Below are 16669 nucleotides of genomic sequence, written 5' to 3'. Positions count from 1 at the left end.
GTATCGTTCAGTTAGTTTTAACAAATGTGTACACCGATGTAGCCATCACCCCATCAAGATTCTAGATACTCTTTCCTTTTGTATCTATTACTGAAAAGACAATACACTGTAACGTGGCATCTCTATGAGCCTAGTTCCACAAATACTAATATGCGCACCTTTTTTGTCTCCTGCACCTCGCATCTCGGTCCCTCACATACGGCTGAACTGGTAACCGTGGACACATTCCTTGGCCTCCTGACATCAGAACCCTTCGTCTTGGAGAGACCATGATGATGCAACCTCAACCCACTCGGCAGGCACCCCGGGACCCTCTAGTGGGGGCCACGCTTCCCAGAGCGGAGACAACAGCAGTGAGCAAGGTAGGTGGTCAGCCGTTTTCCTGGTGCAAAGCAAGCGTGACTAAAATAACGTTACTGTAGGGTATGGGTCCCTCGGCCTCAGTGCGCAGAGGAGACCAGCAGGTTAAGGGGTATCATCAGCTGCTATTTAGGGAGACAGTACTTCCTCTTCTTAATCTACGTTATTTAAAAAAAAAAAAAAACAAAGTGAGCTGTCCAATCTTTAAGTGGGCATTACAATAACAATTGATTGGTTCTGCCAATTCTTTCACAAATTTGTTATCCACACTTTGCTTCTGGGTGTAGAAGTAAATAGAATGCCAGACCTACTTCGCTGCTATGATGCTAAGTTTGAATTTGACTGTACACAGGATATTGTGCTTGTAATATCAACTGTAAGAGTTCTCTGTAATCAAGCAATTATGCGTCTAAAGCGCATAAGATGCAAAAATCTGTTCTTATTAGCTCCAGAAGTAGTGTACCCATTTTATATGGAATCTTATCTTGGGAAAATGATTTTTAATTCTTAGATTATTTATCCCCATTTCCATTCAGCTGACACAGTGACTTTTATCACAAATCCTAAAAATCCGAACAATCAGAGGGCAAGAGGGAGAGCAACTGCAGATGACAAGGAAGCCTCGTGCAATTTAGAATACATTTTACCATTTAAAACTCACCTACTGCACAGAGAGCAATTATATATTGATAGGGATGACTCTTCTATGGCTAAAATGATAATTTAAAGGAAGATACATTATTGAATGTGGGTCAGGAAAGTGTATAGATTTTACTTTTTAATATTTTACATTAGATGGTGTCTGATCTCCTAGGTCTGTTTCATCTCTATTATGACTGTGTTTATGGCCACAATATTTAAACATTAGACAGGCTTCCAAGGAGAGGACAGTTTAACAGCCTGGGCTGTAGTCATATATGCCATTTAAAAGGGGATGGTTGACGCAGGGTGGGTGCCTTCACTTCTCCAAGTTTCTGGCCGGGGACTTTGGATTTCTGGGGTTCTAGAAGAGTCTAGAAAATGTCCCTTCTCAGATGTCACTAACTTTAAATGGATCTACATTAGAATCTAGGTTTTAGCAATTTACAACTACAACAGAGATGAATATTATCAGACAGCCAGTTGTAGAGGAGGTTGTGAATTGTATCCATTTAGGTTTTATATACTGTTTTTATAAGGCTAGTTAGATTGTATATAAGAAAACTAAGCTGTAAAGCATATTGAAGGTAACATGTACATGACTTCAATAGATCTGCAACACAATGACTTAATTGTGGTTCCTAGTCATGGTGATGGACTTCTCATTATGGTAACATCTGGAAAGCTTTCTGTGAGTCTACCCTCTCCTCCCAACCCCAAATTACTGCAATAAATTTGTAAAGGGGTGAAATGTATCTATTAATAAAAACAAAACACCCTTAGCATTTTACAAAAGAGGGGAAAAGGAGAAGCAGACTTAATGGTCTAATGAGGCTATCTTCCAGAGACTTGTTGTGTGTGAGGCTCGCTTTGACCTTTCACTTAGCTCAGGAGCCCAGAGCTTCATTTTTCACATTCTTGCAATTACGTTAACGCTTCAAGCATTTCTGACTCCAAGTCAGCTAGCAACACCAGGCATAACTCAACACTGTGAGTTTTTCTCCTCTCTGTAGATTCATTAACAGGTCACCAAGGTCCCAACTGAAATTTAAAACTGACTGGTTCTGTTGGGTTAGTTGAGTTATGGCAAGACAGATAGCAGGAAAGGGCCAGAAAGAAAGGGAGGAGGGAAAGAGAAGACCCTGTGATTTGGGGCAGGGAATAGTTGCGGCAAAGGGCAAGGCTTGAAGTTTTATCATTTTGGTTAGATTTTTTTTTTTTGAGGGGGTTTCAGGAAAGCAAAAAAGCTCTGAGACTGATACACTGGGTTAAAACAATACATACAAACCTATCCACTGTGGGTAGCTGCACCCACTTATCTGATGTTGAAGGATTTGATCCCTGCAGGATTTTGTTCCTTTAATTGTACCTCTGTGGGATTAAAGAATAGACATGGTAGCTTACATGTATGAGTACTAGGAAGTTAGTCATCTTACTGTATTAAAGTCTGAGGGAGAAAAAGAAAAAAAAAGAAAGTATGATTCCTATAAAATGGACAATGTTTTGACAGGGAGAATTTCCTACCTGGCTTACCACCCCAGTGGATCCAAAACACATGTATAAGGCCATTCTGTTTTTATCACTCACTCTCTGAATTTTGAAGTGAATTTTGTCATACTCATGCCTGTATCAGTTTTTAAACATTTTTTCAAGTTATTTTGATATTTGGTCCCACAGAATTGTCCAGAGTAGCTTTCTGTGGGAAAGATTAATTATCTGCTCCAGGGCAAAGTCAACAGAGATATTGACTTAAATCACACATGCTTATCCTAGGTTAAATCTTAGGGTTGGTGTTCAGTGGAAAACCTAGGAGAGAAATTTATGTTCTGAGTATCTATATATTATAATGTTTCATTGAAAGCCGAGTTTGGAATTTAGAAAAGAGTTTTCTTCCTTATTCAGAATTTATTAGCACAACAGGCATATGGAAGACTGTAAAATGATTCAGTTTCAAAACAAATTATGATAAACAGAAAAAATAGAGATGAATTGTACTAAATACAATGTTTTCCTACACATTTTAAATTAAACTTTAATAGCCATATGCTATAAAACAATACATGCATTTATGTTGCTTTATAATTGTCGTGAATATTTTTGCTATAATGGTTACCTACAAATTTTTACTATGGAACTAAAATATACCTCGTTTTACGACCGGATGGCGGAAGAACTACAGTTGCACAAGTGAAAGGTCATCTGGTCCTCCTTATGCATGTGTCCAGCAAACGGAAAAGAGGGGGAAAAATCAAAAATTAAAAATAATGGAAGGAATTAATTCAGTCAAATGTAAAACCTGACTCCACTGTATCTTTCAAACAGTGCAAGCTTAGCAGTAAACTATATAAATACGAACCAGGCTTTTCATTCACCCCGATTTTTCTAGCTACCAGCAGCCAAAGAAAGAGAGTTTGCCTCATTAGTCCCCTTAGAAGGAAGAGGGGAGTCTGGTTCTCCAAGGATAGAATTAGGGTGCAGACTTGGGGTCTGAGAACTTGCTGGTTCTCTTTGTATCTGCTTTCCCATCAGTAAAATGGGGCTTGATAATAAGGCTTGGGGTTCCTAATTCTGTACCTGCTGAGTCAAAAGCTACTTTGTATTCCATTGTGTATTTTGCCAGAACGAAGACTAGGAAGCAGCCCCCTTGTTCACAGAGCACTTTGAGAGCCTTAGATGAAAGGCACAATATATGTACCAAGTATTATTATTATTGATGGGTTTGTGTAACTCCCATTAACGCTGATGGGAGTTACGCGTGTGAATTGGCAGGAGAATAGACCCCTCAGTGTTTAGAGCACATGAAATTTACATTTTTTCCAGTGCTGTAATTGAGATGTTGACAAATTGGAGAATATTGATGAGCCTTTGTTTTAAGTATTTCATGCCAAGTTTGTTTTATTTTTCCGGGGTTGAACAATGGTATGGGTTCAGCAGCAATGAATGAAAGGGTAGGGTAAAGATAACTTCGTATTTCAATATTTTGATATGTCAATATGAAATAAATTGTCTCAGGCGAATGGAATATGCTGTTTTAATCATTAGCTATGCATGAAAGAAAAATTGATGTTGACATCTTTGCTGTAAAATCGTTGTAATGGGGCCTTCCTTACAATTCATTTTTGTAAAATTCATTTTGTACATTTTGCAGCAATTGAACAATCCCTGCACTGTGAGTCGGCAGGATTCCCAGAAATACCGAGACAGTTGGCCCAGTAACTGCTGAGCTCACACGGCACACCACACGCACATTAACCATACTGTTGCCAGACCCAGTTTAACCTAAATGCATTAGCTTTCTAGCATCCCTGTATCTCTACTCTTTCAGGACACAGGGCTATAAAAGCCAGCATAGTTTCCCTTAACTCTGTCACCCACCAAGCCCCTCCATTGATGTCCCCATCTAACATCCAGGCAATGAGGCTAGAATTCCATAGCTAGGTGTTTATTTATTCATTATATAGTTCTTTAGCAATCATGGGGTTGAAATCCACAAACACCCCCTTTAAATTGAATTAAGTGTGCGTGAGTAAATGAGTGTCCAAAATATCATTACACTATTTGAGTTTATAACGCATGCTACAGTTATAAAATAGGATTCTCCCCACCAAAATATTCCCAGTTAGATGTTTAAAGTAGAAGAAAAAACCTCAAACCCATTTACTGTGGATCCTGAATATGTTCTACTGGGATTTCTTATTCAGTCTAGGAAAACTCTGTCAATGGAATGTTTTCATAGTGGAGGCAATCTCTTTAAAATAACCCTAAATACAATATGACAGATGCCATCTGGCATAATCTTTTGCTAGTTGCATGTAACTTTTATTTTTCCTAGAGCTAAGTTCATCCAAAACTGGTCACTTACCGTTACGGTAAATAGAATGCTATTTCTTTTCCTTCCTGTCCTCCTAATTGTATCAAAAAATTCTCTGAGAGTAGAACTGATGATTGAACATTGCCGCAGAAGAAGCTGTTGTTTATGGAATATTTATGTTGCGTTGTCTTCCTTTTTATTTTTTTGCCCCCAAATAAAGTGGAAAAGAATGCCATTCATTAGCTGTCAGTGAACATCCAAATAACTTCTGTTGATTTTCTTAGGCTTTTTAGAGTAGTAACCATTAGAAATAGAATTAAACTCTTCTAATAAATAAATGATCTAGGAGCATGTAATCGTGCCCATAAATGCTTAAAAGCTTTCTGTAATTGCTGTTAATTTTGAGTAATTTCTTCCTATATGTATCAACTTACTCGAAAAACCCAGAGTTGGAATTTCTAGATTTTTTTTTAACTTAGTCATGTAAAAGGATGTCTCCTGGTGCCAGTTAGAGTTTAATTTAGAGTAGTAATTAAACTTGAATACTGCCTCATAAACAAAAGATAAACAATAAACCAGCCACATTCCCTGCTGTTTGATAGCTTTCTTTCCCAGATGTTTTAGCCTGATAATTTTTACACAGTGAACTACCTAACACGGGGTTTTGTGGACAGAGGTCAAAAATGAGTTTGGTTTTTTTGTTTTTCTTCTTCTTTTTTTGTAATTCATTTGTCCCTCCAAAAAGCACACTGCGGAGGATTTTCCACTATATAGATTTAAAAAAAAAAAAAAAACTCTGATTAAAGACTGAGTGCAGGTGTGTGTTTTAAAGATAACTATGTTTCTTTTTCCTAGAAATTTCTTTTCTTTAAAACTGTGCTGATAATGAATGTCCTTTTTTATTAGTAATAGGAAAAGAAACATATTTATTTAAGTAAAATCTTGATGATAAGTCAGAGAAAGAAAAGGTTGACAGTGGAGAATTTTGCTGTTCACCCCTTTTCCTGCCTCCCACCCCCCACGCATTCCCACCCAGGACCAGCGTCACTGTATGTCTGTATTCCTCCTTTGGCTACAAGGGTTTCTCTGTCCAGTTCTGGACCCTTCCACTGTCAGCCATGATCTTTCTGACTGTCAGGTACTAGTCGGCCGTTCATTGCAGAAGCCATGTTATTTTCACTGGGTGGGGTAATTACTGAAAGCTGAGAATAGCTGCACTAAAGACAGAGGGATACTTTCATGATCCCATTAGCATAAGAGTGGGTAAATTATTCATGCCAAGTGAGGATTCTATGGGGAAAAGTATAGTTAATGCACATAGTTTTTAAATGTATCCCTTTCTGCTCTGAGACTAAATTCTTGTTGGAATCAGTTCTCAGACATTTACGGGAAAGCTCTGGTGGCATGTTAAATGCAGTTCATCTCTCTCTGTTTGCGGTGCTCTCAATAGAGACCATCTGGCAAAGATCCAAAAGGTGATTAAACAAAATGATCAGCTCTTGTTGCTGTGTTACATGTCCAATACTCTGGATTAAAAAACATGACCCACGACAGTCAAGCTGCCGTCATGTGGCTCCCCCACCCCGCTCCGTGTAAGAATTCAGATGGTCCGCAAATGTGTGTATCATCTTTGTATCCTTATGGCCCATAATCATGAACAGGTTGTGCAAATGGCTTTCTGTAACACTGTCTGTTCCAGCAGCATAGAAGCATTTCATATTAATTGGGTCAGTCTAATATTCATATTGACATGGGGAACATTACTAAAATTTATTCTTAGAGCAGACAATGAATATGCGTGCTTTCTGCTAGGAGGGAAGTGAAATCTGACAACTGGCTGTGCCACTGATTAATTTTTCTTGAAACTGAAGAAAATCAAAGCATGCAAAACTGTCATTCTCGGAAAACAGTGCGCAACCCTTTAGAATTAAGCAAAATGGGTTGGGTGGGGGTGCTTTAGGGCAGCTTGTGGGAATGAGCTCTGGTTTTAACGCCACAATCAGGGATGAATTTACAGTACCATTCAGAAGAGTCCTCCCTCCCCATAAACAAGCTGATAATCCCAGGGAAGCTGATGCCCAATTAGCTTTTTCTTCCCTCACACTACCGGAGTGTTTATACGTCCTCCTCCGTAAGCTTTGATATGTCACTACTGAGTTGGTACAGCTCACGTCAAATGCAAAAGTTTGGAAATAAAATGTTTTATTGTGAGGAAACCCTGCTAATAAGCAAAGTAATTTTCAACCAATCATTTCACGATTGCATTAAGGTAAAAATGCCAAGATTTGTGACTAAGGGGACAGATGTATCTTATCTTTGGGGGTTTGCGCCAAATGCCAAGTAGAAATATAAATTGAACAGACCAGACATTGTGAGGAAGTGATTGAAGAAATATTGAGATGCAATCTTGGAATAAAATACATATGTGTATTTATAACAATTGTGTGAATTGCCGACATGTCTCATTTGCGTACGCCTGAACTGTGATTTTAGCACGGGTCACTTTAATGTATGTTAGTGAAGGCATTTCAAATATACGACGACTTTTACTCATTAGGTTATTCAGAGGTTGTGGCTGATCGTTTAATATTGTGGGAAGAGGCTAGGACTGATATTTTAGGATAAATTTGAGCAAACATGCCAAGAAAAGATAAAGAATAAAGCAGAAAAGGAAAAATGTCTTAGAAACCTCTTTCAAACATCCTCAGTCCTTGTCAGGCGCCCTTTCTAAGGAAGGTTAGAGCAGGAGGTGAGAAATTCAGACGGGCACAGTACTCAGGGAGGGGAAGTGAGGTTCCCCTTGAGTCAGCACAGTGTGGCAGATAAAAGAGATTTGCGTAGCCTTGGGGGTCTTAAGGCTATTATAGGGCAACTCCTGCTCTGTTATCATGCTGATTTTTCAATTGATTTTTGGCTGAACAGTACTTGTTGAAGCCCTCCAGAGCATCAAACACAGCCTTATGGTGCAATACATTGTAATACACGTGTTCTGTTTTTCTCTTCTTGTCTTTGCTTGGCTTTGGAAGAATAAGTCTGTCATGACGCCATGTTATTCTCCCTCTTCCCTTTTTGCTTCTATTTCTACTCAAAGAGTATTTTGAAATTCTTATTGTTTGAGGGTGAGGAGAATGGGGGAGGGGTAACTTTTTATTCATCTTCACATGCTGACATTTGTTTTTAATTTGGCCTTTGAAAATATTTTGATGTCACAGCAGACAATAATATAAACCATTTTTATATACCAAATTTATTCCATGGTAGTCGATCTGGAGCTATTCACTACCTTTCCAGTGACTGGCAAGAAAGCAACTATGGGGTTTCAGTGAAATCTAGTTCCTCATAAAAGTTTTCAGTACCCCTGCTATTCAGCAATAAGGTCCCTCACGGGAGCAGATTATCCAATAAGCAGGGTAAGCACATCCGTCCCTGTCAAGGATTTTAACTTTGAAAAGAGGCTTTCATTCTGTAGTAAGGTGCTGTGGGGTTGGGACAGAGACAGGTGCCAGCCATACGTAGAAGCAGAATCTTTGATGTGGTGAAAAAAATGTGAAAGTATTCACTACAGATGATGTGGTAAGCAAGGTATGCACTGTGCTTACCTTGCCTATTGGATAATCTGCCCCAGTCCCTCAGTTTGCTGGAAAGCAAGGTCTTGAAAAGGGAAATAATGGAAGGAGACCTAGAGGGAGTGTGCTCTTGCCTCTCTTTTGTCCAGGGAATTCTTACTGATGAGAATTCAATTATGATATCACCTCCTCTGTGAAGCCTTCTTGATTTCCCCGGGTATGGGCCATTGCTCGCTTCTCGGTACCCCTGGGGTGCTTTTTACCTCTATTATAGCATCTTTCATATTGTGTTGTAATTATTTGATTCTTGGTCCCTTCTCACCCTGCTTTTCCAAGGCTGGGATTATCACTTATTCAACTATCTAACATTAAGTAGACCCTCTTTTGAGTCAATTACAAAAAAAGAAATCCACAAATATCTTTTTAAAGTGGATAAATTAATCAAAACTTTGTGTTTATTGATTCTGTGATGTCTGCTTGAACATAAATGAAGTATTTTGAACATATCAATATATTCCATCCAATCCCATTACATCCTTAAGAGATAATGAAAATTACTTTGTTTTACTGAAATTTTATTGCATGAAATACTGCCTTAAATTAATCAGTAGACCATCAGCACAAACTTAGAAATCTTTTGGTATAGGTAGGATCTTCAATTTTAGATTTCTGCTGATAGTTCTTAAAGTGGGATTTGTCTTCTAATGTCTTAAATTATGTGCACATGGTCAGAACTGGGAGATAGGATTTCTTTTAATTATATTACCTGTACGTAAGTGCAGGAGCCCTGGTGGCACAGTGATTAAGCGCTTGACTCTTCACTGAAAGATCGGTGTTTTCCAAACCGCTCGCCGCTCTGCGAGAGAAAGATGTGGCAGTCTGATTCCATAAAGATTTACAGTCTTGGAAACTCTATGGGACAGTTCTACTCTGTCACGCAAGGTCACTATGAGTCAGAACCAACTCAATGCAAATGGGTTTTTTTTTGTTTCGTTTTGTTTTTCTTGATAATACATAAGTGTGATGCAATGGTCAGACGCTTGGCTGATAACAGAAAGGTTGGTGGATTGAACCCATCCAGCAGCCTCTCGGGAGAAAAGAGCTGGCGATCTGCTCCTGTAAAGATTATAGCCTAGAAAACCCTATGGGGCAGTTCTACTCTGTCACATGGGGTCACTATGAGTTGAAAATTGACTTGACGGCACCTAACAGTAACAACATGCGTAACTCGATAGATATATGTCTTTAAATGTAATAGAGAACCGAATAAGAAAAATTGCTCAGTGTGGTGAATGATCTCCCATGATGAATTCAGAGGCCATTTTGCTTTCATTCCTTGTTCAGTTAGGATAGAATTGATATGGGGGAAGTAACAGTTCTTCACACAGGTAAAGGAGTCTGGAAGTAATTTTTGGAGATGTTAGGATCAACATGCTTTTGTTGATTTCCTACATATGTCCTCCAGTTTTTCATAGTTTGCTTTTGAGCAAGTACAGTAATTTTGGGTGATGCAAGCAAACAAACCGTTTCATGAGTTCTTTTCATTTGCCTGGGTTAGAGTCTAGAATTTTGGACTGTGAGTCAAGAGTCTGTGCTCTGGGGTCATGGTGGATTGAAAAGGGCACAGACCCAGGAGACAGAGACGTGGATTCAAGTCCCGGTGTTGTTCAGCATGGGCTAGATTCAAGTCCTCCATCTGTAAGGTGAGGAGAACACTATCTACCCTCAAGGTTGTCCTGGGGAGTATTTTAGCGAAGTTCTGTGTGTTAAGCACCTAACAACACCTAGAACCAGTTAGTTACTTTATCTCCTCTCCTGTCCTGTCCTGTGCTGACACTAATTAGCTGTATGACCTTGGGTGAGTCCCTTAATCTCTTCGGGCTTTTGCTCATCAGTAAAATAGGATTGAATGAGATCATCTTTTAAGTTCAAGTTCAAGAATCTAATGTTGACGTTCAATGGTCTTATTTTCTCTTTGGGTATTTTATCTTTCAACAGAGAGAGGCTGGTGATCAGGGGTGTAATACGAACATTTTTATTTCCCTGCTTTTACAGGCTAGTTATAATATGTAGTGAGGTAATATTTTTTGTTTCTTGATTTTGGTTACCAGGAGAGCTTTCTTTCTTCTCAGTTGGGCAGGCTTTAGAGTTTGCTTTCTGAGGATGGTAAATGACACAGCTCAGAGTTAGGCCACCTAATGTGATAGTACTGTCAGGGGATTGTTCAGTCTGCTAAGAAGGAGGTGTGTTTTGTAAACACAGAGTAACTTCTCCATTGTCCATTATGTAATCAGTTAGCACTCTCTGTGAGAATGTCTATGCTTGACTAGTAGTAGGATAGTTGATAATCAGTACAGAGGCACAGACTCTATCCTCTCCTGAAATATATTCCAGATCATTCCAAAAAAGTCTAAATAATTTTCAGAAGAATTTTACAGTTAAATATATTTAACTAAGTTCTACTAGATGGTGCCCGGCTACCACCGATGACCACCTTGAAGGGGAACACAACAGAGAGTCCCTGATGAAGCAGGAGAAAAGTAGGGTGCAGAACTCAAATTCTAGTAAAAAGACCAGACTTAGTGGTTTGACTGAGACTGGAAGGAGCCTGGAAGACATGGCCCTGGGACTCTCTGTCGGCCCAGAGCTGACACCATTCCTGAGGCCAACTCTTCAGACAAAGATTAGACTGGACTATGGGACATCAAGTGATACTCTTGAGGAGTGTGCTTCTTAGCTCAAGTAGATACATGAGACTAAATGGGCAGCTCCTGTCCGGAGGCGAGATGAGAAGGCAGAGAGGGTCAGGAGCTAGTTGAGTAGACACGGGAAATCCAGGGAGGAAAGGAAAAGTGTGCTGTCACAGTACAGGGAGAGTAACTAGGGTCACATAACAATGTGTGTATAAATTTTTGTATGAGAGACTACCTTGAATTGTAAACTTTCACTTAAAGCACAGTAAAAATATATATTTAGCTAAATTCTAATTATTTTAAGAAAGATAATTCATCTAAGAGTTAAGTGATTATCCATTAAACCAAACCAAACCCATTGCTGCTGAGTTGATTCTGACTCGTAGCGACCCTATAGGACAGAGCAGAACAGAGCCCCATAGTGTTTCCAAGGAGCAGCTAGTGGATTCGAACTGCCAACCTTCTGGTTAGCAGCCGAGCTCTTCACCACTGAGCCCTTCTCTCTTCCTAAAGCTGGAGATGTGACTGTTGCCTCAAAACCAAGCATTCTTTCTTCCCTTTTTTTTTTTTTTAGGTTTGAAGATTTACTGAAGTAGACTAGGAGTGTAAAATTTCATAGATTTTTTCTTCCAGCTAACATTTGTAACAAATGCCATCCACTAAAATAAGACCTCCAAAATATCTATGTACTAAATGTGAATGACGAAGAAAAGTTGATAAGCCATTGATTACTGAAAGAAAGCTACTTTTATCAGATTGTCGCCCACCAGGGCTCACGTGTAGGTACACACACTTGTCTGGCGGCAGTAAGCTCTCAATCTCTCAAGACCTCTTCCAAGTCTATGCTTTTTTTTTTTTTTTAACTTGAGGTGATATTCACATAACATAGAATTAACCATTTTAAAGTGAACAGTTGAGTGGTATTTAGTACTTTCACATTGTTGTATAGCCACTACCTCTATGTAGTTCTAAAATATTTCCATCACCCCAAAAAGAAACCCCATACACATTAAGCCGTTACCTCCATCTCCTTACCCCTAGCTCCTAAGTGCATGCTTTTTGTTTTTTTCCTTTTTTTATTGTGCTTTAAGTGAAAGTTTACAGAGCAAATTAGTTTCTCATTCAAAAATTTATGCACCAATTGTTCTGTGACATTGGTTGCAATCCTTGCATTGTGTCAGCACTCTCCCCCTTTCCCTTTCTACCCCGGGTTCAACGGTTCTGTCATCTAGTTTTCCTGTCCCTTCCCACCTTCTGGTCTTTATTTTTGGGCAAGTGTTGCCCATTTGATCTTGTATCCTTGATTGATCTAAGAAGCACATTCCTCACGCATGTTATTGTTTGTTTCATAGGCCTGCCTAATCTTTGGCTGAAAGGTGGACTTTGGGAGTGGCATCAGTTCTGAGTTAGCAGGGCTGTCCAGGGGCCATAGTCTCAGGGGTTCCTCCAGTCTGTCAGACCAGTGAGTCTGGGTTTTTTTTTGTGAATTTGATATCTTGTTCTACATTGTTCTACCACTGTGTCTGGGATCCTCTGTTGTAATCCCAGTCAGAGCAGTCAGTAGTGGTAGCCAGGCACCATGTAGTTCTTCTGGTCTCGGGTTTGTGTAGGCTGTGGTTCATGTGGTCCATTAGTCCTTTGGACTAATTGCTCCCTTGACTCTTTAGTTTTTTTTTACTCTTCTTTTCTCTGGACTAGAAGAGACCAATAGTTGTATCTTAGATGGCCGCTGACAAGCTTTTAAGACCCCAGACACTACTCACCAAAGTAAGATGTAGAACATTGTCTTTAAGAGCTATGTTGTGCCAATTGATGTAGATGTCCCCTGAGTCTATGGTCCTTTGCCTTTGAGAGTGGGAACTTCATCTCGTGAGGTGTATAGTTATGTCTAAAAGGCTTCCCTGGCTGTGCCACTTGTGTACTCAATTGTCTGTATTAATATATGAGGAACACCTATGAGTGCATGCTTTTTAAATTCAATACAAAAAGATACTTGCCAAGCGAGGCACTCTGGGATAAGAGTATGGAAATTACAAAGATCCCTTCCTTCAATAACTTACCTTCTCCCAGAAGGAGGGGGGCCCTGTGACAAGTACACAGATAACTCTTATACAAGGCAGATAATCCATTTTAGGGGGTAGGGATTGAGGAAGGACTGTTGTCATTTAAGAAGGTAGCCTTTTGTAGAGAGAATGACAGCTTAGGAATCAGGTGGATCTGAATATTCATCCTGCTACCTCCAAGCTACAATCTTTCTGAATGTTAGTTTTTTCACCTGAAAAATGGGAATGATAATTACCTCATAAGGTGGTTGTTAGAATTAAATAAACATATGCATTTAAAAAGCCAAGTGTGGTGACTGACAGACGGTGGAATCCAAAAATTTTTCTCTTCATTCAGCATTTATTGAACATATAATTTGCGCCAGGCACTGTCCTAAGTGCTAGGAACACATACCTAATAAAATGTGGTCCCTTTCTTCAGAGAGTTTATATCTTTAGTGAGTAACCCAGAAATGTACAGAAATAAATATACATGCTTCCAATATTGTGTCAAACATGTAGGTTATAAGGTATTTTAGAAGAGGGGATGATTAATTGCATCAGAAACATTTGTGGAAGGCTTCACAAAATAGGAGAGGTTTAAAAAAGTTCTTTTTTTTTCCCTTCTAAAAAGATTTTGGTGGCCTTTGGTGGTGGTTCTCAGGTGAACAGGTAGGCAGGGTGTGGGGAGCCGATGGAATAGCCAGCTACCCAATCTAGTGGAGCAACAACCGGATGGATAGTGCTGTTTGTGGGAGAGGAAGGTTGGAGAAGACAGGAGCTGGAGAGGCGAGGCGGGGCTGTATCATGAAGATCCTTGTTTACACATTAAGAAGCTTACACTTAATCCTGTGAACATTATTTACCAAACTTGCCTGTTGATAAGACGTGCCTGTTGTCGTTGTCCTTGTTGTGTGCTGTCAGTCAATTCAGACTCATAGCGACCCTATAGGACGCAGTAGAACTGCCCCCATGGGACTTCCTAAGGCTGTAAATCTTTACAGAAGCTGACAGCCACATTTTTCTCCCTCAGAGCAGCGGGTGGTTTCGAACCACGGACCTTTTGATGAGCAGCCAAGCACTTTTCCACTGCACCACCAGGGCTCCTTAGAAGTGCCTATAGTGCATGCCAATGCAGATTCCCAGGCCGACCACAGATCTGCAGAATCAAGATCTCCAGGGGGGAGGTTCAGAGATTATGAATTTTTAATAAATGCACCCCAGGAAACCCTGTTTTCCCATATGGAGAACCTATTAAGGAATTTTAAGCAGAAGGAGTGTTATGATGAGATTTTCATTTTAGAAGAAGCTCTTGTAGAATGTGGAGAATCAATTTAAGTGAAATAAGACTAAATATAGAATAAGGGTTAGTAGTCCAGATGACAGATGAAGATTGAGTTAACACAGTGGCAATAGAGATGGAGGGGAAAGGAGTGATGGAGAGTTATTTAAGAGAGAAAGCCAAGTGTGTCTCAGATTAACCCCATGGGGGTAGCAGAGAGAGTCCAGAGTCCACAATGATGCGTAGATCTCTGCGTGGTGTGGGAGTGCCTTCATCCAGAGAATTTCTTTTCCTCTACCATGGGTTTTTGAAGTATGGAAGTCTATCAACCTGAAGAGAAAAGGAGAAAGAATATTTCTTTTGCTTATGCAAAGTTGTTGAAGTGGAAATACCTGAGTTATGTTGGGTGAACAGTGATTCCTCTTGGGCCATAAAGTACGTATGGGCAGTGTTGCATAGTGGTTAAAATGGGGCCTCTGGCATTGGCCTGCTTGCCTTTAAATCTTTGGATCTGTCACTTATCATAGGCAAGTCTCTAATCCTCACATTCATCGTTTGTAAAACAGGGTAATAAATAATGTTGTTGTTGTTGTTAGGTGCCCTTGGGTCAGTTCCAACTCACCGTGACCCTGTGTACAACAGAACAAAACACTGCCTGGTCCTGCACCATCCTTACAGTCTTTGCTATGCTTAAGCCCATTGCTGCAGCCGCCGTGTCAATCCACCTCATTGAGGGTCTTCCTCTTTTTCGCTGACCCTCCACTTTACCAAGCGTGATGTCCTTCTCCAGGGACTGGTCCCTCCTGATAACATGTTCAAAGTATGTGAGACTAAGTCTTGCCATTCTTGCTTCTAAGGAGCATTCTGGCTGTACTTCTTCCGAGACAGATTTGTTCCTTCTTCTGGCAGTCCATGAGATATTCAGTTCTTTGCCAACACCATAATTCAAAGGCATCAGTTCTTCTTCAGTCTTCCTTAATAGATTATGGGGAATAGGGATTAACTGATACAATTTATGTAAAATGACAGTAATTTTATGCTTGGTTTATAGTAATTAACACTTCATAGATATTTTTGATTTAAAAGTTGCTTTTGAAATGGGTGAAAACTAACCCCATGCAACTGACATCCTGGTGAAGAACCTAAAAAGGAATTTCCACATTCATATCTAGGAAGGGAAAGTCATAGGTTACAAAGCTGGAGAAGCAGCTACCTGCCCCTCAAATGGTATCATCAGATTACTTCCTGTCCTAAGCCCTGCCACTATCCCCTAGGCCCCACTTAGTTGGATGTAATCCCTTTCCTCTGAAGTCTCATCACACATTTTTCTGATTCCGTCTTCTGATACATCAGTGTCCTCTGTGCTGGTCATATTTGGTTAGGAGCCTGAGTGGCACAAGCGGTTTGAGATTGGCTGCTAACCTAAAGGTTGGTGGTTCAAAACCACCCAGCAGCTCCTTGGAAGAAAGGCCTGGTGATCTGCTTCCATAAAGATTACAGCCAGGAAAACCCTGTGGAGCAGCTCTACTCTCTAATACCTGGGGTTGCCATGAGTCAGGGGCCTTCTCGACAGCAGCTAACAATAACATAGTACTTTATTATGTGACTTATTTATTATCCTGCTTGACTGTAAGATTCTTGAGGACAATTTCCACGTCTTAGACATCTTTCCCCCCGTTGCGCCATGATAATATAGCAGACCTTCAATAATAATAATTATTATTATTTTGAAAGGAGGATTGAGCCCATATTATGAAGGCCATTGAATAACAGACTGGGGAATCTGGGCTTGATTTGGTAGGTTGTAGGGACCTACTGAAGATTTTTGAAAGTGGGTAGTGACATAATCACCTTCCTTTTGAATACCAGTGACAAATTCTCCACTAGATCTGCCATGGTCAAAACAGCAGACTTATACACTTGCTTGAAATACTGTCTATTTGAAAGGGTAGCTTTTCCTTTGAATGAAGAAGCAAACCTCAAATTGCTTTAAAAAAAAAAAGAAAAAAGAAAAAGCATTGATGTTCTCTCTAAAGTAATTTATGCACTTAAATTATTATGATTCACATAGGTCCCATGTATGTGAAATCATTCTAGAAACTTGTATAAAAGGACACATTTTTGTAAGTTTTTATAACATTTTTGTAATGATTAACACCTAGAAGGAGTCCTGGTGGTGCAGTGGTTAAGAGCTTGGCTGCTAACCAAAAGGTTGGCGGTTCGATTCCACCAGCCCCTCCTTGGAAACAGTTCTATTTTGTCTTACAGGGTTGCTA

General features: G+C 39.8%; 1 protein-coding gene across 10 annotated transcripts in view; it reads left to right on the top strand.

The window, feature by feature from the left end:
• Nucleotides 1–16669, top strand: part of MEIS2 (Meis homeobox 2) — a 221929-nt gene that overhangs the window by 17353 nt on the left and 187907 nt on the right. For all 10 annotated transcript variants that reach the window (XM_004380610.1, XM_004380605.1, XM_004380608.1 and 7 more), the window contains one exon: nt 248–362. In XM_004380610.1, the coding sequence (XP_004380667.1) occupies nt 248–362 (115 nt within the window). The remainder of the gene's footprint in view (nt 1–247; nt 363–16669) is intronic.

Source organism: Trichechus manatus, unplaced genomic scaffold, assembly GCF_000243295.1.
Source record: "Trichechus manatus latirostris isolate Lorelei unplaced genomic scaffold, TriManLat1.0 scaffold00076, whole genome shotgun sequence".
NCBI lineage: Eukaryota > Metazoa > Chordata > Mammalia > Sirenia > Trichechidae > Trichechus > Trichechus manatus.
This window is presented reverse-complemented; position numbering and strand designations above follow the sequence as displayed.